Source organism: Brienomyrus brachyistius, chromosome 17, assembly GCF_023856365.1.
Source record: "Brienomyrus brachyistius isolate T26 chromosome 17, BBRACH_0.4, whole genome shotgun sequence".
Lineage (NCBI taxonomy): Eukaryota > Metazoa > Chordata > Actinopteri > Osteoglossiformes > Mormyridae > Brienomyrus > Brienomyrus brachyistius.
In genome coordinates this window covers 8457520-8482275 of record NC_064549.1, presented here as the reverse complement: position 1 = coordinate 8482275, position 24756 = coordinate 8457520, and the positions used below count along the sequence as shown (strand labels likewise).

Sequence of the window (24756 nt, the reverse complement as noted above, 5' to 3'; positions counted from 1 at the left end):
TTCAAATGGAACACGGGAATATTTGCATAACAAACATAAACCGCCCTGCGACTAACAGCCAGACAGATTGAAGATGAGACAAAATGAAAAAGCTTCAGTTGTTGTGTAACCAGGCACTAAGTAATAGCTGGAGCCACCACTGAAGAACGAATGGCTGTACTCTACAAAATGGGGGGAGCCGGGGGGGGGGGGGGGGGGGTGCGGGTATTGCTGGAGAGGCCACTGAGACGAGCAGGGGACAGAAGATGGACCTCCACACCCATGAAGGTTTTCACCGGGAATTTCACTCTGTCTTCACACTGTATATAAGTGAAGATGTTGGGGGGGGGGGGGGGCTGAGAGACACAATAAACACAGTTAATGTTCTCTGCATATTACGTGTGTGTGTGTGTGTGTGTGTGTATATATATATATATATATATAAAATCTTCATCCATCCATCTTCCATAGCTGCTTATGCATCACAGCGTCACAATTTGTCACTCTTTCCACTCTCCTATGTCCAGCCATACCTCACATTATATGTTGTCTATTTACTCTGATTTATGGCTTGAACATAAACCACACTTTTAAATGCAATACTTGGCTACACAGTTTCTCCACACTGCGACAACACTTGTATCGTGAGGAACCGACAAGCTGGAAGGGCTGAGGGCAGAGGGGCCTCTGGGGCAGAATGGACCCCGGCCCTGGCTCTGTTCTGTAAATGTGTGTCAAATACAAAATATGACAAAATTAGTCATGGCTGATTTTTCATAAATGTATCATAGTCCGATGATAACTGTGTCAGATCTTTTTAATGAAGTAATTAAGGTATTTATCAATTCCATCATTGGTTCACAGAAGTATTTAAAGACAATTCAGTGGTTAAATAAACCCAACCTCTCATATCTTTCTAGGGAAAAGTCATTCAGCCTAATTATCAACCCAGATAATTAAGTATTTGGTTTACTTTTGCTAATCGCGAGATAATTACATTTTTAATTACAGCAACCAATATTCCCTAGAACTAAAAACTAATTGGAGCTTTTAAAATAGTCTTATGATAACAGGAAGAAGAGTAATTTTTTTTTATTTTTTAATAAAAATGCCATTTTTATCATTAAGAGAATACAGGCAGTCCCCAGGTTAATAACGTCCAACTTATGGAAAACTCGTACTTATGAACGGAGCGCCATAAAGCCTATTATATTAAAAATGTGAGTTAAATACAATGGCCCGTAATAAGGAACGCACACACTACTTTGTAAGGTTTGTGAAAACATTGCACGGTTTCAGCGGATCATTGGCTTGACGTACAACATAGCAGCATTTGTAGCTACTTTTACTATCAATGCATAATTATTATTTTGATGTAGGCGACTGCATTATTTTTCCGACACCTACAAATTCAACTTAAAAGACAGACTTAGGGAACGGATTTTGTTCATGACCTGGTGACTGTCTGTCTGTACAGAGGCCACAAGTTATGACATTATATAAAGCTCATCTGTCATGATTAGCTAACAGCTTGTCTGTGACCAACCCGTCATCCTGCCGATGGCCCTGCCGCTGTCACAGCGTCCCTGTGTTCATGTCACCTTCTCCAGTCTGCCTGTTTTCCTTGGCCCCCTGATTTATGTTTCCAATAAGCCGTGCCTTCCGCCCTGGGCTGCTGCGAGGACAGGCTGCTGCGGGGACAGGCTGCTGCGAGGACAGGCTGCTGCGAGAACAGGCTGCTGCGGGGACAGGCTGCTGCGGGGACAGGCTGCTGCGGGGACAGGCTGCTGCGGGGACAGGCTGCTGCGAGGACAGGCTGCTGCGAGGACAGGCTGCTGCGAGGACAGGCTGCTGCGGGGACAGGCTGCTGCGGGGACAGGCTGCTGCGAGGACAGGCTGCTGCGAGGACAGGCTGCCAGGCGGACGCAATGCGCCACTGTTTCTTCTCTTTTTTTCTACCCCGACCCTTAATTACTTCCTTGGTTAAGGCAAATTAAGGTTGTTGACCCTTTGCTATAGGTGGTCTGTGTTTCACTGCCGAAGGGCATAAATGAAAAATATTTAATAAAAATAAAAATAAAAAAAATCAGTGGACCTGAGGCACTGTAGGAACATGGTTGTCTACTACAAAATTACACAGGAGGTGTTCTCCAAAAAACCAGCAGCCGAAGGGGGGTGGAACATTACCTCAGCCTGCAGTACATAAGGAGGACTGTGATGCATTGGTTAGTTTAGACTAACTCCTATGGCTCCTGTGAAATATGGGGGCATTATTATAATGAGACCTCACTAGTCCAAACTCGAGGGCAGGTTGGGGGTTCGAGGAACAGCCCCAAGTACCCAAACCTGCACAGCTGTGGGTCTGACTCCTTCTGCTCGTAATACATTCATGCCGCTTGCATGTTCTCCTCCTGTACAAGTGTGTTACAGTCAGACATCCTTTATGTCTGGTACCTTTGCCTCCATATTACGGGGATCCCAAGGACCGGGTTGGGAACCGCTGCTGTATGGCTTAAAACATGCAGAAGATGGATGATTGAACAGCCAATCAGTTCTTCGGACAGACGTTTGTTATTGGTTACTTTGTATTTCCATTGATCCAATCGCTACACCTACTTGTGCTTCGCTAATCCTTTCATGCTAAACTGCCTGGTACCTTTACGGCAGACATCTTCCATGAAGAAAGACAAACAAGACCAACAAGATTATTTTTATGTATTTTTCTATACATTTATATATTTTAAAAGGGCCACATAGGTTTGTAATTAGACCGATAGTTAAATAATTAACTTATCATAATTAACTAATACTAATGACTAACTTTGTAACCATTTTTTAATGCTTAAATTCCTTCGCATTTGATGAGTGCCTCAGGTGTGTTTATGCTCAGTTACTCCTACACTTCACTCCCCCCCAGCACACACACCCTTGTTTTTCGCAGCTGTCCTCCCCGCTCCACTGAAAAGAAAAAAAAGAAAAAAAAAACATGGAAAAAATAAAAAGGGGGTCGGCAGGGGTGGCCAATTCGCGCCGCGTTTATTTTAGTTTTATTATGTACATAAACACACATCGATATTTATCTGACACAGATCCAAGGAAAACAGAGGCAGGCAATGAAAAGAACAGAGTCTCTCTTTCCTCGCTGGCGCTGGAGGGGGTGGCGGGGCGGCAGGCGGAGCAAGCGTGCGCACGTACGCGGATAAAACACACCCCAGACCCGAGGAGTCACCGGGAACCCGACTGCGCAGCTTTGGCCCTCCGGAGCAAACACACGTCCCTCTATTGCACGGTTCAAACCCATAACAAGGCTCTCGCACCATCAGCCACACGCTCGCGGGACCCGCTCCACCGAAAACTTTCACTTTTTTTTTTCCCGATTCTTGAGCAAACGTAAAATTCAGGATTTGTAGATGAAATGTAGATCAGGGAGTTTTAATTGGCTGAGGAAGGGGGGTTGTGGGCACACCTTGGCTTTGTGTTGCTGATGGAATTTGGACTAAACAATTGAGCAACTCTACTACAGATACCGAGTGCAGATAAAAACCTATGTACCTAATTCGCTTAGAAGACTTGCAATAAGGGACATTAACTGATGCATGCAGTTGTGGCTCGAATTCTGAATCATTTTCATGTTGTCGCATCCGATGCTAAAATATTTTTCACACATACATCATCATTTATCATTCACCCTGTGACATCACCTAATTTACTACATTGGTTATCTAGGTGACGCTATACTGTACATACACTACACTGCATATATAGCCGTTATCTTTAATGCACTTTAGATACCGTCACAATGTATAATTACAGTTGGTATAAAAAAACATACATAAAACATATACAAGTATATATTTGCCAAGGTGAGAGCAGCACACCCAAAGCGTGTCGTCCCGCCATGTTCTCAGGCTACCCTCACCTCACAGTCCCAGGCAGCTAGTGAGCTCGGCCAGCGTCAGGCTGCGGTCGGCGTCGCCGTCGCAGCGCTGGGTGAACCTCCGGGCACAGCGCCGTGACAGCAGCCGACGGCGGAGGAGGTGGCGGAGGGGCCGCGTCTCCTGCTCGCTCAGCCCGCCGTCGCCGTTCACGTCCAGCGCCAGGAAGTACTCCTGCAGCACTCCTCTAGCCCCGCCCTGCACTGGTACGGCTCTGTCCTGGGGGCTGGGGGAGAAGGACTCGGGGCCTGGGGACGACAGCGACGCATCTACCCTCCTAAACAAGCAGAAGAAAAATTACATAAAAGATTAACTGATACTATATTACTAAAAACACAGCTGTACATATAGGTCGGTATACAACTCCGCCCCCTTTTTACATACGTTACGTGAAAATCAACCAATTGACATGGAGAATCTGTTCGCCATTCACTATGGTCCATCCATCCATCCATCCATCCATAACCACATATTCAGTACAACGTCGGAGTGACCCTGAAATCTACCCTAGAAAGCACAGGGCTAGAGGCAGAGAACACCCTGAACAGGATGCTAGTTCATAGAACACGCATACAATTATACTAAGGGCAATGTCAAGGCACCAGTTTTGCTAATCTCACATTTTTTGGCTGTGGGACAAACTCTGCAGGAATGAAGTGGGAAAACATGCAAATTCGATACACAGAAAGCCAGGGATAGAATTCGAAGCTCCAACCATAGCAATGACAGTACATGATACGAGACATTGGTCCACTCCTCATATGTACGACATCCTACTAAAAGGAAATTTGTATTCAGTAAATTCTGCCTCCCTTAAGTGGGTATTTCTGGAACATTACATTGGATGTTCTCTTCATTAATTTACATTAAAAGCCCAAGACTACAGACTGTAAAAGTATGGAGAACAGCCTGGAAGAAAACCAAGTCAGGGAGAGAAAATGGTGATGTGAAGTTCCTCAAAAATGGATTTCGCTTCGGGGGGGGGGGGAAGGGCATCGTGCCGGGGACTCGGTAATCATCCCTTATGGCTTGAGAGCTCATGTTAGATGTTAATCCTCCTAACTCCACTGCTTCTGCCTGCGTCCGATCGAGTTTCCTTCTAAAATCCACGGGTTCCATCGAGGTTTTGCAGTCGACATTCACAACATTCTCCTATTATTTTTATACATTTTATCCCGCGGTAGCAGTGTAGGATAAAGTTAAGAATATTATAAAATCCAAAAATTCAGAAGTCAGGAGCAATACTCTCCAGGAATAAAGTGGAAGAACATGCAAACTCCATACACATAAAGCCAGGGATTGAATTCAAAGCTCCAACCACAGCAATGACAGTACATGATACAACCCATTGGTCCATTCCTCACTGCACCATTCACTGCACAGTTTCTCTGAGAGGCTGCAGAGAAACACAGCGAAGCCTTAAGCAAAATGTACGGTTTCACAATGCTGCACTCTAAATTACTTCAGATCAGGTAAGAAATTAAATGGAACTTCTTATCCCTCCATACCAAGACAGTTTTCAGCTTGAATGCCTTGAATTTGGATGCCGTGAGGTACGGAGTAAGTGCTGCAACACTGACCACTGGGAGCTCAGCGCATCTCCTGCCTGTAGAGCCTCCAGCTGCAAAGTTCTCACCAGCCCCTGCAGAAGCTCCTTCTTATGAGCACCAGAACAACCTGACGAGAAGAAGAGACAGACAGCATAGCGGGGAGAGATGGCACACAATCCAAAATCTGCTGATATTTGTTGTACTGGAGTATATATGTCTTTCTACTGCTCCATAAAACATGGTGCGCCTGTAGTCACACAGTCACAGATTCACTGCACCACTAAGTACACCTAAATATGCAATACCACAGAAAAATAAATGATGACATCATTGTAAACATACAGGTGCACCTGCTCGCTAATGCAAACAGCACACTGCCAAACGGTAAATTACGTGATTGAAATTGAATACTTAGAGCAGGGCTGGCCAACCTTATACGTAAAGGGCCGGTGTGTGTGTGGGTTTTCGCTGCAACTCCCTAATTAGATTGCTAATTAGAGGACTGATTGGATGAAGAGTCCTCACACCTGGGTTTAAGCAGCTGACCTAAAGGTTATCCCAAAAACCGGCATACACGCGGGCCTTTGCGGATAAGATTGGCCAACCCTGACTTAGAGGATACGAAGTCGAGATGTTCAGCTGCTGCGCCGCAAAGCATTATAGTGGCTAAGATGTACGATTTATGTCATTTTAAATGGGGTGCTTCCAGAAAGGCTGCAAAAAGGCATCTCTGCAGTGCACGTCTCATCCATCTTTGAAGTGGTCCTGGAGGCAAAAGGTGGTCCCACATTACTCTGCGTAATAAAGTGACCACTGAATGTAGCCAGTAACCACACACATACAGGCTGGTGTCAAGGTAATGAAATTAGTGGGTTATGTGCCAGTGTAGTGATTTCTGTTGATAAAATACAGCCAAACAGCCCTTTTGCATGCAATGTGAATGCAGTTCAGTGGTACAGTGCTGAGTCATTTCTTGAAGGGCAGAAGAGATTCATGTAGTTTTGAGGCTCAGGGGAAGGTGAAGTGGCTCAAGGATAAAAACAGACATAGTATTTGATTCCTGTTCCCTCAGAACTGTCAGATCACCTGCAGTAATGGAACACATTGTCCTTGAAGGGACGTAGGATGAAATGAGAAGTCACTGAAACAGTAATGCTATTTTCCACAAATGCCAGTGGTCCTAAAATAAGCTACGTAAGGTAGACAATATGTGAAATCCGCCGAGCTACACTCCTGGTTTATGGTATATCATCATAGACAAAAAAATGTTGGCAAGACATGCTGCATTGTGGGAAAAATTGTGAGTGTTTGGGGGAGGGCTCCGGAGCATAGCAGCAGTGTGGGAAGTTACTACGTTTGTAATTATTTAATTCGTTAAAGAGAGACAAAATATTTTATTACAGAATGTAATCCTTATTTGCTGGTTCTTGCATGCGTGTAATTCCATATTCTGGAAGATTTGGAAATATTTACCAAATAACTGATTAATGATAGCAATTACAGAATTCATGGATACAGTACAAGTACCAAAAGATTTAGGTAGTATATCAAATGGCTTAAGAAACTCTACTACTGTTCCCACATATAACTTACTGTAGCTTCTTAAAAACCGATGAATGTTCCTTCACAACTATTTATTCAGTAACACTTTACTTGAGGGGGCATGAATAATGTAGTAGTACACTCTCACTTAATGCATTAATTAATCAGTAACTAAGTGTTTGTTACATACTGATCCAAGTTTGCTCATCATTAATCAGTCCTAACGGTTCATGTATTTCCCGCAGTTACTATATTTGTTCATGATTTGTACTTGAGTAGCAAACGAGTAACTAAGTCATCTGTGGCCCCTCAAACAGTGTTACCATTTATTCATATTTATAGGGGAAATATTTTGAACTGAACAGTAATCATATGTAGTTGACTTCAACAAAAAGCTGCGGGTAATTAGTCGATTTGTTGTGTTTGTTAATGAATTAGGCAATAAGCAAACAAACAAACAAATAATGCTATTTGTCCCTACTTCATTATCCAGTAGCATACAGGTGTCTGGTATTTCACATGCGTATGTGTTTCATTATAGCCAAATTGCAGGTGAGTCAAATACTGTAGATCATACACTATCTGGCACTATACATACATTACAGCAACTAAGGCTGAGCCAACTTCATATTAACGCCCTTTGATTCAGAGTGAGATATTGGACAAGCTGATCTCCCAATATTTTTGTCCATAAAGTGTATATGATTTGCACAGATTCATCTCATATGAGGGGCATGTGATGTACTTAAAATTCAATAATGTTTGCAATTTCCTTCATTGAATTTAGGCAATAGACCACAGGAAAGCTTTTTAATTCCCTGTATTCCAAATACTTAACTAGATACTGGTAGGACAATAATGTATCACTCAGACACCCCCATCACCCCCCTCCAATCCCTACTCCTCCCAAACCCCCCACCCCCTACAATCGTTACACACCCTACACACTCTCCCCACCTCTCCAAATATTTTTATTAAAAGCCCAAATTTATGTGACTTGTCTCAAAGCAACCAGGTTAACCAGATTTGCGACTGTGGCTGTCCTTTCATGTACCACCACTAAACGACACATAAATTGTCGTCCTATTCATCTAAAACAGGAACAGACCCCGGATCAGCAACTATACAGACTTTAAGGGCAGTTTGAAAAAGGTCCATCAAGTTACTGTGTCATTTGGTCAAGTGTCTTCTGCAGCTGCCATTTCCTTCCTTTGCTGCTACCCAGAGCTGCTCTTTCTATTTGTGGCCCTATTTCTCCTGTGAAGTGGAAATGGCATCCATCAAATAGTTTTTGAGTTATGTTCAGAAAGTCAAGCGTCTTCTGCAGTCACCCTTAACTTTTCAGTGCCAGACTATCACCAAGAGAATGTTTAAACAAAACAAAAAAAAAAAACCTACCAAACACATTTTGAATCATCGCGCTAATGAGATAATTGTCTGTGGCGACAGACTTGTTGCAAAACCATATGTATTCCCCTTCTGGGGAATAGGGTAAAGCAGACAATTCAGAGTATCTGGGGAACTACTTTGTTAATATCATCTGACATTGCACTGAGAAATAAATTAGATGATAAATGCCATCAAAAACACAATTTAAATAAATTTGGGAATTAGGTAATAAGTCTTACAGATGACAGATATAGGAAACTGGGAAAAAACACAAATCCTCCCATAGTGAAGGATTAATTGTAGCCCTAAGAGTATGATTTATTAAATGCAAGTAAATAAAATAAGTCCCCTCCCATTTTTGGAATGAGATTAAGTGTTCCTGGAATACTGCAGACAAAACATGCATTTATCCACTAAGTCTTTAATGGTTGTTGATCATCCTCATGCAGACAGTTTCTGAGAAATGTCCTTCGCGAGACATTTTTAATTGGATTTTTTATGTTGAATAAGGTAATAATTTCAGCCCCAACCTGTCTACAGGATTCATTTAAATAAATATATACACGGAAATGAAATTCATGCCAGAGGAGGGTGTCAGAGTGGAGAGGCAGGAATGAGATATGATAGAAAGACGACGTGCTGAAGTCAGAGCAGAGGAGTCCCGGGAGAATGTGAACCTCGGTTCAGCAAAGTCGTTTAATTCTGTTAGACAGCAGAAAGGGCTCCTGTTAGCCAATAGCATGGCCAGTGGTTAACACTGTTATTGGGGTGGCAGCCAGCTGACCAGTGATTCCTTTGCTTTTACCATCCGGCTTGTTTCTTTCATTTCTTTGTCTTCCTTTTCCCCCGTTTCCCTCCAAGGAGAATTTTCAGTATAAATGATGCAGGAATGTATCACGCACCCACGTATATGCACTTCGGAGCGACCCTGTTGTGCAAGGCGCTATATAACAATACAATGGAATTGAACTTAATTGAAAATGATCCAGAAAGCCAGAAGACAGTGAAAACGACTTGCGGAGAGAAAGATACAGGAGGAAAAAGAAGGCAGTCAAAAACAAATAAGCGCGAGGTGGCAAAGAAATGAAAATTACCCAAAAATTACCCAGCAATGATCCATATCAGCTCACTACAATCTAGTGCCTTCCGTAACTCACAAGCTCTCCTCCCATCTCTACCCACCCCGACTGACTGCATGGCCATCTATGCCCTCATCCTAACTCACAGCCACACCCTTTGGGTTATACTATTGCTAGTGGTAATTGGCGCGACCTGGGCAGGCACTATTTTAGGCAGCCTCACGGGGCCTTTGGGAGCCATTTCAACAAAACAAGCCTCAAAACACGGGTTTTCAGTGCTAGACACGTCAGTAATGGCTTCTCTCTCTCACAGCTTATATGTAGCACCAACAATGACAAAAAAATAAAGACTGTAGGACTAGTTGAATATGGTATTTTTTAAAATCATAAACAGATTTAATTTACGTCCTGAGATTGCTGACTCTGGCTCTCAGATACCACCAAGACCAAAATGGCAGGAAACAATCCTTGTGCAGGTTGAAAACGTTCTTAGCGATTTTGATGGACAGTCTTACAACACTTCTGAAGCCCTCGAAATGTCCAGCCTCGCAGGGAGGTGAAGGTGGCAGGACTCACCCGACAAAGGCCTGTCCCTGTAGCCCTTCAGACCATGGCCACCCTGCTTCTGCTCCTTACTGCAGTCTGGTAGCTGGCCCCTACACGCAGGTCGGGATAAGCTGATGTACCACAGCCTGCTTTTTCCGCTTATACTTCCATGTTACATGGCTTATTTATTATCATTATTACTAGTTATTTCATTAATATTCCCTAATATTCTGTTTTCCCATATATTTTATTTATGACCTTTGTAATATTTAATTAATTTGCACCTAATTTGCAATCAATTGGCACGATATGTTTGGCCGTCTGTGCTCTACGCACTTAAAGCTGCATTCACAACCAACCCCCCCCCCACCAGAATCCATACAGTTTAAGGAATAAATGAAAATTAAGATAAGTTTCTATTTATCATGCATCTCTGACCGCTTTAATTCTGCATCTTGTTCCGGGATTTATGTTCCCATTTCCCCGAAGTACATCTGATTTCGTTCGCAGTGAGTGTGTGTTACCTGACTGAAGTGTTGCGCAGCATACGCCCGGTATCCACCCACACGCACCAGCAGTGGTCAGTGGCGGCGTGGCACTGGACGGGATTGTAGCGGCCGTCCGCACTGCACTCCGGTACGCGGCGCTCCTCATTGAGGCGCGGGGGCGCGGCCGCCGCCAGCAGTGCCGCTCGCTCCCGCTCACACGGCCGTGGAGTCTCTGCTTACAGGCGGCGCGCCGGCGAACACAACGAGCAAAGGACATCGAGGTTCTCTCATGCACCGATCACATATTGATAAAAACGCACTGGCTTTTATTGAAAAAGGGCTAAAGATAAATTGCTAATTGTTTTTTTTTTTTTTAAAGCGGGGCTGATAAGCTATCAAATGAAACATCGAATGGCCAAGGTTGAAGGTGTCAGGCCACACACAAAGGACAAAGAGGCAATCAGTCCCTCCCCCATGTGCATGTAATGAATTTGCTTCCAAGTCATGTGACTGTTTGTCAACAACAACAACAACTTTGTTCAATAAATCCATCCAGAAATTCTGGGTAGGCTAATTGTTTATCCACTATGAGGCCATGGGAGGGATTTCCATAAGCAACTTTCACAGAGGCCTAAACATTTTTAATTTTGTTATCTTGTAATTTTTTGCAATTAAAAAAAAAAAAAAGTAAAAAAAAAATGAAAATTGAAAAAACTCATGTTTGTATTCATGCCTTTGTGAGGGTCGTCCATTTATTTCTATGGGAAAAACCCTAATCACAACAATGACAACCTTAACCCTACCTGGCCCTAACCTTGAACCTTAAGTAACCAAACAAAATTCAAGACATTCTTAGTTTTAGTTTTTTGATCGCAATCACAGATCTTAATAAAATTCAGTTTCCTCCTGTATGGACCGAAAAAAATGGTTCCCACAATATCAAAATAACAGGTTTTTAATCACACTGTGGGGACATTTGGTCTCCACAATATACTATATACACGACTACAGACAGACACACACATGCACACACACAGAGGTCTAGTAAAATTTTTTGAAGCCTAAAACACAACTGTATAAATTCATATTTGCAGCGCTTATAGGGGCGGAAGATTCCTATGAATTTGAAAATTTGTAAGTAAAACTTCGGTCCATTATTAAAAACGCAAAATTAACGGCACTGAAAAATGTAAAAGTGAGAAAAGCGAGATTCCATGATCACAAAGACACGTGAGGGAGGCTGGTTGCCGAGGCAAAGATGTGCAGTATATCCAAGCCAAGACCATTAATATTAAAGATATAGTAAACACTTACAGTATGCACACCAGCAAATATTACACTGTATTGATATTTATATAAGGTTTTATGTGATCCAAATCATTTTCAGTATTGCTCTTGTCCAAAAATATTCCCATTTACTTGTGAAACACGGTATCTGTGTATTTGTTGCAATACGCCAGCTCACCTGCAGGGGGCTTAACGTGGCGATTCCCTTTGGGGTCGGAGTTCAACAGAATGGTCACCCAGAAGGGAGGAGCCGTTATTTCTGTGCAAAATTAAAGGTGTAGAACGGCTCATTTCAGCACGTATATAAACAGAAACTGTTAGCATTACTGGTTCGGAGACATTCTGACCCCTGTCGCCTGCTACCGGAGAGCTAGAGGAGTCGTTGAGGCTTGGGTCTGGTGTCGGGCTCGCTCTGCTGCCCTCTGGATGAAGATATACCATTACTCGGGTTATATATTACAAAAGACTTGCATATACCCTGCACAGCAATGGCCGTAATGCCATATGAATTTATATGTAAGATGTTTAATGATCCTTACCTTTATGTTTCACATGCATCTTAAAGCTTTCAGGCACCTGACCTTTTCAACATAAAAAATACTAATCAATATATTTCACAATAATGTGTTTATGTGTAACCAAAAAGGTATATAAACTGTAAACTGCATTTCATGCTTGAGAAAGTGTGGTATATTTCAAACATACTCTTAGACTCCTCATGCTTACAGTATGTTAGTGAAGATATTGGGGTGAATCTAGGAATTTTTAATGTGGGGGTATAAGAGGCTCCTTAATTCATAATTTTATCATTAGCCAATCACATGTTTTGAATCAGTGAGTGACAAGGAAGGGAGCACTGCAGGGGCCAATCAGCTTTCAGCTGGGGTCGGTGTCCCTGTGACCTCGTCCCTTTATACACCACCATGGATATGGATGTTTTCTTGATGGCTCACTGGAGCAGTTGGGTCTCTGGTGCAGGACGGAGGTCCCACTGACCAGCTTCCCATCTGGAGTCGAGCACCAGCAGTATCCCGTCTGGCTGTGGCACTGTACCTGAGAGGAACCCAGACATACTTTAGCTAGATAATCCAACTCTGGGCACCTCCTGTTTGTGGGAGTTTTACTTACACAAATATGTTCTGAGGGCAGATGGAAACAAATGATTGGTTAACAAATGATTGGCAATAACCAATCAGACTGCAGAGAAGTTGGATTCGATCATCTGATTGGTTGGTCCTGCCTCCTCTAGTTGCTTAAACCTACCTCCTCTACAATCTGATTGGTTATCTCTCTCAACCAATGATTTTTCCTTCTGTCCTCAGAACATTTTTGTGTATGTAAAACTGATGAGCTCGTCTCTCATTCTGCCCCTAGAAACAACTGAGGGTCAGTACCTGAAGATAAGTACCCTCTTCGGAGCATTCTGGGACGAAGACGGTGGTCGTGTTGCTGCTGGTCACTGACTCCAAAGCCTTGTCTCGAGCAAGCTTGCATTTAGACTTGACCTGATCTGTGGGATAGAGAAGAATCCCTGCCCAGCTCCAATGACCAGCCTTTTGATGTGTATTACATGCCCCTCTGTCCTGTCTTTCTTCTCTCTCACTTTAAGACAAACATGAAGCAAAAACAAGCGACAGTAGCGTCATTCAGCTGGCCCTGCTCTGCTTGCTCCTGCTCTCCATCCTTCCCGTTGGCTCTACAATCCATCTTCGCTGTTTACTTGCGAATGTTACCTCTCCTTTCCCACATTCATTATAACTCAAATTCAAAATGATTCATTGTGATACAATTCATCTTGCCGCAAAATGTCAGAGCTGCGCATTTTTCCTCACATTATCCGCTACGTAAGGACAACACACACACACACACACACACACACACACACACACACACACACACACACACACACACACCTTTCGCTCTTTCAGGTTCCCTGGCAGCTGTACAGTGGGCATGGGCTACTTTTTTCAGCTGCAAGTTGCCGCACTGGGCTCTCTGGAAGGCACACTGCGACTTGTAGAGCTGCCCATTGTTGCCGCAGACGGTGCGATGTCGTCCCCTGGCACAGTTCAGCACGCAGTCGTGTGGCCACATGCTTTCCGAGATTAGCAACTGTTGGAGAAAAGCAGCATAAAATAAAGCGTAGAATCATATTATTCACAGTGACCACAAACGTTAGCATTTGCGCAGGTTGAGAGACAGAAAACGACAGGAAAAGTGACAACGCACAAAAGGTGCCCCCGGTAAATGCCACTTTCGGAAAGGTTAGCTAGCTAGAAGATTTTGGTCTTTGTGGAAGGTCACCCATGCTTGGTATTCAGTTAATGTAATTCTGTGAGCAAACAGGGTTTATACGAGGCTACAGAAAATGTGAGCTGTGTTTGTGTGATTAAGTGTATACAGTATGTGTGCTGGCTTTTCACACCCTCAGTAGCTACAGGACCTGGTTTGGCTAACTGCTCTGCAAATACACCGAGCTGAACGAGGGGAGCGATTGCACACTCCGAAAAAGTGAAGGAGCAACTCTGCATTCCTGAGAGCATAAGGAATGATTAGACCCTCCTACAAGCTGAAGGGGTGATTACATACTAATACCTGCGGTAATGATTACACACTCCTATAAACTGAATAAGTGATTATTCACTAAGACATGAAAGAATTATTACACACTACTCTGGAAGACCCGAGGGAGCAGCCAAACGCATTTAAAACTTCACTTAAGTACTCCTGAGTGGGAGTTAAATCTGCAATTGGCCCATTTAAAAAAAAATAATTAAAAATTGGCCCATTTTCTAAATAATTTCCCTGCTACCAAATCTGCAATGCTATGTTGACATTTATTCACTGTTTTTACACGAGGAGCCCTATATATATCCCTATCAATTACCGGCTCAGGTCTTGTGGGTGTACAGGCATCATGTAATATATTCACCAGCATCGTAATGCACTGCCTGGTCTCTTAGCTGTTGTGGTAACACAAGAAACGTAAAATAACGTCCATGGGTCCCTGATGCAGATTTTCCTGTTTCCCTACAGTACGTTTGAGTAAATCATCAAATCACCCGTGTAGAAATACAAAGCATGGGACCCACATTCACGTCACGTGATGCTAACGAGCAAACCAGCTGGAAGGCGTCCTGACCACAGATAAAGGAGAATCCTGAAGACCTTTGTCAGCGAATACAATTAAATGACTATAAGCGCCATTTCCCTACTTAAACACCCCTTCAGCTTGCAGGCACGTGACATTAAAACCTCATTTCAGTCTGAACATGACATAAAATGTGACTGTTAAAAAATACAAAAGATCTTTATTATTTAAAATCCACACAGCAAAAAAAAAAAAACGTTTGAGTAAAATTTTTGTACATATTTTACATATTAGGTGTAAGTTCTGTTTAAAACATATTTACTGTTCTTCATTAACGCTACAAACAAGATTCACTGACGGCTTACTCTTAAAAAGTGAAATAAAAATATATCGCTTGTAAATTTGAAAGAAAAAAATGAAGATTTTCCTTATTTGAAAATCCATCCGTTTTCAATAACAGTTTTTAGGTTAGATTAGCCTGTGACAGGGTGTCAAACTCATTTGATTCCATTTCCTTGCATCTACTTGAAATACATACAGACACCGGAAGAAGAACATGCACAGCAATCTGGAAGCTGCATGAGAGACACCTCAACCTCCTCCTCCACCATGCAGCCAAACACGAAACATCTCTGATTATGCTTTTTTATTCACTAGTATTAGCAACATATAGCTAGGGGCTACATTAATAAAACACAGAGCTTCTCAACGCAAAGTAATTAACACTTATAAAAAGTCGCGCGTGTGCGGTCGAAAAAGACGTTCTTTCACAGAGAGCTAATGGATTGTGAATTTGAGTTGAATTTGAATGAAAATAACACAGAGAGCACTACAATATCTATACTTAGAATACCACAAAATGTAAAGGCTCAAGACAATGAAGCATTAGGAAGAAGGAACAATCTGGAAAAAAGACACGATCATGGTTTTAAAATCAACTTAAAATCAATTAAAACTTTCAGAAGTGAGGGAGCGCGCCTCTGTGTTCGCTGCTATTTTCCATAGTGCAGCTGTAAGATTTTTTCGGTTGTGTGCCAGGAAAATCAGCGTGTCTGCATTTTTCAGCAGTAACGTTTTGCTGACAATATATCCAGCCTTGAGGGGGGAAAATGCTAATTTAAACTGCCGTGAATGTGACTCAATATTTATCATTCTCTATTTTTAAATACGCGGACCAGTCGTCTTTCTGATTTTCAGGTGTTTCCGTGCTATTTGTAGAATAGCTATTAAAAAACACAACAAGCGTGAATGATCAGCTTTGTTCCAGTTACGGTAGAGAATGGAAGAATATTGCATGGTGTTCTGGAATGCATTCTTAATGTTACAAATGAGTCTCATTGTGAAGCAGATATATCAGTGTAGTCTGGCCTTTCATTTGCCAGTCAAGGCTAAAAACTGTATATTCATCAATGATACATTGTAAATATTTCCTATTATGTCTTAACAGTTTTGTGACTGTGATTAATACCTTGTAAATAACTGTTGACAGCAAAAGCAGTTAAGATGCTGTGCCGGTGATCGGAAGGTCACTAGTTCACATCCCTTTGTCAGAAGAGTGATGTCACTGTCAGGCTCCTGAGTAAGGCCCTTTTTCCACATTTGCTCCAGGGACCGCTGGCCTGCCCTTCTCAATAATATGTTGCTTTGGCTAAAATTGTAATGTAATAAAGGTACATAAAGGGGGCCTTAGGTTACGACACAGTAACGTTCCTACGACAGTGACGTAACCAGAATTTTGTTGTAAGTGGAAACACACCTGATCTAATTTCACTTCCATTGTGATAGCTTTCCACTTCACAAACAGAACACTTGCGTTTTTAAAAGTCCAACATGGCGCAGGTAAGCATACTGGGACAACTCTCTCACTCATATGCCGCATAACCGCATATTCTTCTGCCGCGTGCAACCAAACTAGTTCGCCCAAGTAGTTCGTAAGTACGACACAAACGGCATAAGCCGAAACACTTACGTCTCAATTTTTTAAAAAGTTTTTATGGGAGTGAGCGTCGTAAACTTGAAACGTTGTATGTCGAGACATCCTAACCCGAGGATCCCCTGTACTAGTACAGGTTAGCTATTAGTAATAGTCGGTGAATTCGCCATTTATGCTTTTCATTTAATATGCCAGAATAGCTGTACTTCTAAGTCCGTTGTGTGAGGTAGCCCACAGACATTTCAAAATGCAATCATACACTTCTTAAAATATGTCACTTAAATGGAATGCCAGACAGGGTAAACAGGCAACTGGCATGCAACAACTAAATAGGAAAAAGAGGATTTAATATTCTGCTAAGGAAGCACATATCCGCCACGACGTCCGCCGTAACGCCCGAGTGATGCCCTTCCTCTGCATAATATCTGTGCCATGGTTTAATCTGTCTGCTTTATTCGGTATGTGCCTGAAAGCCAACCCCCGGCCCATTATTCTGCTTTTAATGAATTTCACATATTTACTGGATTCCCTAAAGATAGGGTGATTATATTGAGTTTTTTTCCCCTTTGGACTCAATCAACTAAGCTTAAGTTTAGTAAACGAAGTCTACTTTAGGTGAGGCTCGGCCATTTCATACTCTTCTGATCTGATAAATGAAAGCAAATTTAATTAACTTGTTTACTGTAATTACAACAGCCCGCCTGTAAATAAAGCGAAACATCTCCCGCATAGGCAAGTATTTAGATGATTTAAAAATGTAAGGAAAACATATCGCGCTCTTCAGAGAAGTTCATCCCGCTACGTGTCTGTAATAAAAAATGAACCGTGACACGGAAGACTGCTTACGTCACCATTGAATCTCTGTGCCGCTTACTGTCAAATCTGCTGTTCAAGACTTTGAGTAACTCAGAAGGCTGCCGAAATTCTTAGAAAAAAAGTCATTTTTAGCTCATGGACACAAGGCATTATATAAGATTTGCAAATATCTGTGTCAGATTTGCCTAAGAAATAGGTCAGATAGTAAATTACAATAGTTACTCTCTAGTTCAGAATTTCATTATAGGTAAGAAGGCAAAGTGTGTGTGTGTGTGTGTGGGGGGGGGGGTGGATTTATGGAATTTCATATCACACTTCTGAAAAATAAAACCATAGAACCTTAACACCCTGTAAACCTTATACCCTCCCATTAAAAATGTCAATGTCCGCCCCCCAACCACCCACCCCCCCAAGGAATGAGGCTTGCTCAAGTCCCAGCAGAGATCTTCATTTTCATACACTTACATAACGAAAGCTTCTTAACCTAAACTGGTTTTCGGCAACAACAACAAAAAAAAAGAAATTGAAAGTTCAGCTATAAAGGGAGAGTAAACTGTGAAATGTGTGTCTTTTGGGATGAAAGCATTTGCCAAGAAATACCCAGAATAATTACAGTGCATTCCAGTAACAGCTTCGTAAAATTATACATGCAACTCGGTTCGTAAAAGTATCATATGCAGCCCAAACACTGCAGATAAATGCAATGTTGTTGAATCTATGTCACTGTACCTGCCCTCCTATATTCTTCAGACCGATGCATGACGCTTTCTTGAAAAAAAGGTGTGATGCTATAACCTGAATTGTTAATACATGCTTTATACTTCATACTTGATTTTCTGACACTCCGACACACATAAACACACGCATACTCACTCAACATTCTGCTAATACCTTTTTCTCTGCTTTTATTGCTTGCAGCACATAAATTCCTCAAGGAATTTATCTTTAATACCCATTTATCTCCTTTCCACTCTCTGTCACGATTCAGAAAGTTTAGCAGAACTGGCAGAACATTAACACTGATCAGCTGGTACAGCTTGGTGTCAGACAATAAAAAAAAACAGCGATATTTTGGGCAGGGCCATTTTATTAGCCGTGCTCAGTGACTCATTGTTTCGAAGTGGCAGGGAGGCCACGCTGTGCTCAGTAGCTCGTTATGTCAGTGCCAGAAGACATAAAAGAGTATTCGGCAGCTCTTCGTATTATAAGGCCAGTTAGCATTGTGCTCGGTAGCTTTCTATGGGTGCTCGCCAAAACGTCTAAATTTTCAGTAGTCCAATTTGTCAGCGTGCCGAGCTGGTCCGTTTTTAATGCGTCTCTGTGCACACAAATTTCAGGCTGCAGTGTGTTCAGTGGTTCATTGTTCGAGTCAAGGACTGCAGTGTTTTCAAGGACCCACAGGTTAGACTGACTGATTTTATAACGACATGTGAGAATATAAATATGTTTAAAGAGAGAAGGTTCGGGTGATGAAATATGGTGTCTGGCCAGAGACTCTGTGAAGCTGCTGAAAAGTACTGCATATTTGGATTGTAACATATTTCTGGCCGATTATTTTATGAACCTTCCCACCCCCCATACCGCTGGGAGCGTTGAATCCATTGCCCGTGAAACATACTGTCGTTAATTATTGCACTATATCACCTAACACTGAGTGCTGAAAAAACCCACCATTGCCCGAAAGTTTACAAGCACCCCAGAAAACACACACGTAACACAAACAGGTGCAGCCTGCCGTGACAGCATCTTTGCTACCATAATAAAATAAATATACGACAAGGTTAGACCCACAAACACACACTCGCCTGTTTTCCCAGAGGGAAGGAAAAATGTATTAAATATTTGCTTCTATTTGCTCCCTGCGGTCGGGGCTGGTTGGCTAGTGTTTGCCTTTGGTTTATAGACCTCCCTTGGGGGGCCGTGTGCTTGAAAGCCACTCACAGATCTCACGCTTGAGGGGATACTTAGCGGACAGTGTACCAGGGCCATTACAATAGGAAGTGTTGTGTGTCAGTTTGCTGCATCCGACAGACTGAAGTGGCAGCGAGCCACTGGATCTCAACCACGACCGCGACATTCCAGTGACAGCAGCCGCGCACTTTCATCACAGCATGACAATGGGTACCACAGTGCTTGAGAACAACTCTATAAATGTTAAATGGAGCTGAAATTTCTATACTTAAAAAACAATGACAATAAAAACAGCCACAACCAGGTTATACAACTATAAGGGCGGATAAAAGTACATATAACTTTTGCAGTTAAAAAATATGGATAGGTGTTTGAACAAAATAGAAATGCACTTAGTCTTACGCTTTGCTTAAAACTTGTGACTGAACTGAAATCGGGTGTCCATATAGCCTGCTGAATGTTTATACTACTACTACAATTATAATAAAATATATGACCGATTTCTTACCGATGACTTGTCTGCCATTAGAGGAGAGGCGGCGATGACGATGAGAAGCAGAATAAGACCGTAGATTTTGCGAGCCAGCATGCTTGAAGGTCCGCTCTTGATCGATGCCTATTAATAGCCTAAATGGTCTAATTCAGGGTGGGCTGCGATCCTGGGCGAACTGACACGGAGCGGCTGGTCGAGCTGCGCTCAGGAACGGATTAACCACCAAATATCGGACGGCACCCTCGTTCTACAAAAGATGAACAGTAAAGGCAACCTGAAGTAGGCAAGCAGGATGTCTTATACCATATTCGTAACGATGCCTAAGTCCAGGGCACACTGCCAGTGAACAGTGTGGTCTTAAAGTCTAGAAACTGCATGACCAGTAATTATGTGGTTATAGCCGACACGGGCACTGTTATAACACAAGCATTTCTCCTATTTCGTTGAGTTTTTTTTACTTGATTTACCAGCTTTTCGTATAGTTTCACATCTACTCGATCTCCGTCTTCATTCTTTTTTTTAAAAATATGCTGCACGGACCGCTTGAGACTTAACCCCGCTTTCTTTATCCATTAATCAGTGAAATCTTTTTCAGAATATTTTAAATTAGTTCTTGTTTTCCTGTTCATCGTGCAGAGGCACGGGACTTATTTTAAAACAAGCATTATAAATTTGCATTCATTCTTAAAATACTGGATATAATCACTTTTTGAAGCTTATTTACTTGTCTGTAGCGCAGTAACGAGTAAAACATTGATCTTTGATACTATAAAATGTAAACCAGCAGACGATTCGAAATTGCTATTTTTCTTTAATTTATTCACAATTAAATGTATGAATGTAAATGTAATTAATAGGTGTTATTGATTTCAAGGTAAATGAAATATGAAGAGGTAACTATATTAAAATTATACGTAGGCCTACATTACACCATTAAGTCAATCGTCCCAATCCATGACAAGACGTTCAGTTTTACTCCAGAATTTCAAATTCTTTACAAAAGTTGTTTGAAGATCTAAAACCGATTTACTTCTTTGCAGATTGACTTAAAATGGCTCGTTGTCTCCATCCAGTGGCCGATAAGGATCCATTACAAAATTTCAGTGTCCCGTGTAGTGGTTACGTTAACCCCATGCAGGGGCATGGAGGGGCGGAATACTACGAACTCGCAAACAAGCGGCTATACAAATGTCATGGGATGGGATGCCGGTCCATTGCAGGGCACGAGGGTACACATTACACGGAATTAAGAAATTCCAGTTCACTTAAGTCTTTGGACTCCATGAGGAAATCGGCACAACACAGAAGAACATGCAGGCTGCACTCAGAATGAGGATGGGATTCAAACTCAGAACCCCTATGTAAGGTTACAGCACCACTCACTGAACCACAATGGCAGTCTAACGGTGAGATGTCAGGTGGCCATGGGTTAGAATGAGGTCACAGGGTTAAATTTGCTGATCCATCAGGAAAGTACTGGGGGGCACTTAGAATTCTATTTAAATCCCCTGCCCCCTCCCATTTCTGCAAGTACTTCCATATAAACACAAAACGGCTCATATTGCGTTGATTTATAAGGGATCTGATACTCAAAGAACATTAAATGTTTATGCAAGCATACATGTGATAAGCAAACACATATGTGTCACATCTCTGCAGTTATACTGGGTCATTTCCTAAAAAGTGACCCTGTAATTCAACCACAATACATTAGTGTCATTAATATCACTTCCCACAGTGTCACACAGGTTCATTCCTGAAGTCCAAGGACTTGCACTTGGTGTATAACTGTGTGTGTGTGTGTGTGTGTGTGTGTGGGGATAGTTTTCTGAAGAGAGCTAAAAAAAAAAATACATCATACGAACAAAGTTCATGAGCATTCTACCGTTTCATACAATTTCATATAATTATACAATTATGCACCGTAAAACTGGTGACCATCCCTAGTGGCACTCAGGCCAAAAGGCAAGCATCTCATTTGGGGCAGGTGTTTTCCCCTCAGCCGTGGAAGGAAACCTGCTCTAATGCAGGAAATAGAAGCGAACTGCACACCTATAGTGCGGGCAGGATTTCCACCCGAAGGCCAGTGCTATTCACACTGACACCCAGCAGAGGGCACCCTACAGCCTGAAACAGCATATTGTGAACTGCCCTAAAGTATACGGGCCTATATATTCAATTTGCAGATATTTATTCTGTTTTGAATAACCAAGAGCATCATATATGCTGCTGACATCCATCTATAACATGTTGCAGCATAATGTGCAGTAAAAGTCAACCATCTGTGATTACAGATAATAATCAAGCCATTTACCATAATTTCACAGAACCACTGTGAAACATCAATCTGCACCACAACCCCACTTTACTGCTAACTGGCTTTTCATTCATTTCTTTATTTGTCTAATTCAGTGTTTTGCAACCCAGTCTTTGGGGACCCCATGTTTTTGCTTCCTCTCAGCTCCTAGCGCACCTGTACCAGGTATACGATGTTCCTGATTGGCTGGGAGCTGGGAGGGAGCAAAAACTTGGGACTGTTCGGGGTCCCCGAGGACTGGGTTGGGAAACACTGGCGTAATCACTGAATCTGGATCGTGCCTTTTTAACAGTCACGTAGTGTGGTTATGCACACAAACTGCAGCTTGCTGGGTCACCCAGATGGATCTTTGATCAAAGCCGTATTTAAGGTTTTTACTCCTTACTTACCAAGTCCACCCTAGACAGGCTTCCTGGACCATTTGCAAATAAAGGATCCCTGATTCAACTCTCTTTCTTCCACAAGACCTTTAATTAAAGACTACAGGATCATGATTTTGGTGGAAAAGATTTATTAGTTTATTACTACCGAAAGTCCTTGAGAGGCAGGTTTTGTGTGGTTACCGAGCATCAGAAGTATTGGCAACGCAGATTACTCTTAATCAATAATAATAATAATAATAATAATAATAATAATAATAATAATAATAATAATAATAAAAAACACCTTCACACTTTGGGGTCTTGCCCTCTATTTCCACACACATGGTAACTTCCTCAAATTAGTCCACGGAACCTGTTAAACTATGATCAGCACCCGAAACACAAATTACATGCATACGTCATACCGGCAAGGTGTGTGAATGAAGGAGAGACACTCACACATAAAGGGGAGCGGGGAGAAAAAAAAATTATGGTCAAGCAGTAATATTTGAAGGTAATTTTATGTGTGCATATGATATTCCACATTTGAGATGCTGTTGTAGTTTCCAGTACAGCAGATCAGGTTTGATATTGAAGAAAAAAAAAATCCAGACAAAAAAAAAAATTAAATCTTTTGGTCCAAAACATTTTAGTTAACAATGCCCAGAGCTGCCCCCCCCCTCCCCCCAACAGCAACGTGCCCCTCCCCCCAGCATCACCGTTTTACAAAATATCGTAGGAATCAATCTCTGGTATTCCGACTGCTCGGCTGTTTAAGCAGACATCTGCCTTCCCTCAGTTTTCGTGAAGTCAGCGATACAGAATATAGATTACGAACTAAAAACCGATTGCATAGATTGAAAACGGTAATTTCCATAATATTAATACATAATGGAATGTATAGAAAAAGGTCGTTCACAGCCCTGGCCCTGCACCCAGCGCTGGGTCCCTTTTGCCACAGAGAAATGGAGCTGAAGAAAGAGGAATGACAAAGACAGAGGATCTGTAGCTACAGAAAGTACCCCCACCCCCAATTTTCACAATTTATTCAGTAACATCTTAAAATAGGCCCTATGCTTGAAATAACATTGTACAGCATGTTTAAATGTACTGAAAGACTAGAAAAGGTCCAATGGTGATTCTTTGGGATGGGAATTCAAACCTATCTACAGTACTGGGGTTTTGTGAAACCCTCTTTTCACAACTACATTTTCATTCCGAAGCCCTATAAGCAATTTTTTTGTATACTGGAAAATAAGTATGTACAGCACTGAACCCATTAAACTCATATTTGCTGGAGATAGTATGAAAGTAGGTTATAGGATTTCCAAGCTCCGCTTACCCAGCAAAATAGTTAAAGAGAATAAGAATATTTTTCTGTTCAAGCCCTCTCTCCATTCTCTGTGCAATACATTATGTATACTTCAATAAATCTTACCCCTCTCTCTGGCCTCCAACCCAATCTACCTTTGGGGGGTTAAAAGAAGAAAAAAAAACATTTTGGTGGGAATCAGAAAGAAGAGTCACCCCCCCCCTCCCAGAGGTAGGGGGTACGGCAGGTTCTGCTCCCTGAAACCTACACATCTGAACCCAGATAGGATGCAACGCTCCGTGTAATGAAATCCCGATCGCTCCGACCCAGTAAGCCTGTATCTTCCCCACTGTCTCTCTCGCTGACCCACCCGCCCTCCCCCGCCTCCCTCTCTATTCTCAGAGGTCACTCTCGCCATACAGGGCGGTGGAGAAGGACATGTAGTCGAGGGCCCCCGGGACGGCGTCGGGGCCGCTGTAGGGGGCCATGCGGGCAATGCAGTACTCCGCCTGGTCGTGGGGCAGCTCTCGCCTCAGCTCTTCTGCTGTGATGTAGTTCTGCGAGGAGAGCGGGGGGGGGGGGGGGGGGCAGGACGTCGCAGTCAGAGAAGAGGAGAACCCAACGTACAAACCCTTTTACAGTCTTTCGATGGACACTGAACTCCGCAAAGACTAAACAACTGACCGTTTGAAACCATATTATAACAACTGACAAGATCTGGTTATG

The 24756-nt window shown here is 42.3% G+C and overlaps 2 protein-coding genes across 5 annotated transcripts in view; both read right to left on the bottom strand.

Annotated features, from left to right (window-relative positions):
- Positions 1-334: 334 nt before the first annotated feature.
- Positions 335-20590, bottom strand: LOC125712118 (SPARC-related modular calcium-binding protein 1-like). Of its 3 annotated transcripts, none has more exons than XM_048981788.1 (12): positions 20055-20590; positions 13709-13907; positions 13190-13305; positions 12749-12848; positions 12335-12376; positions 12143-12217; positions 11974-12054; positions 10545-10743; positions 10051-10130; positions 5495-5591; positions 3899-4191; positions 335-2937 (listed from the first exon to the last, which is right to left on the bottom strand). In XM_048981788.1, the coding sequence occupies exons 1-11, from the start codon at positions 20133-20135 to the stop codon at positions 3900-3902; spliced, it is 1362 nt and encodes a 453-aa protein (XP_048837745.1). In that variant the 5' UTR covers positions 20136-20590; the 3' UTR covers positions 335-2937; position 3899. The 3 variants fall into 3 exon arrangements, with proteins under 3 accessions (XP_048837745.1, XP_048837746.1, XP_048837747.1); XM_048981789.1 differs by having other exon boundaries at positions 10545-10740; XM_048981790.1 differs by lacking the exon at positions 335-2937 and having other exon boundaries at positions 4144-4191; positions 5423-5591.
- A 2630-nt stretch (positions 20591-23220) lies between these two features.
- The window catches only part of LOC125712005 (alpha-actinin-4), a 33919-nt gene continuing 32383 nt past the window's right edge, over positions 23221-24756 (bottom strand). For both annotated transcript variants that reach the window (XM_048981579.1, XM_048981578.1), the window contains exon 21: positions 23221-24587. In XM_048981579.1, the coding sequence (XP_048837536.1) occupies positions 24429-24587 (159 nt within the window). In that variant the 3' untranslated portion in view covers positions 23221-24428. The remainder of the gene's footprint in view (positions 24588-24756) is intronic.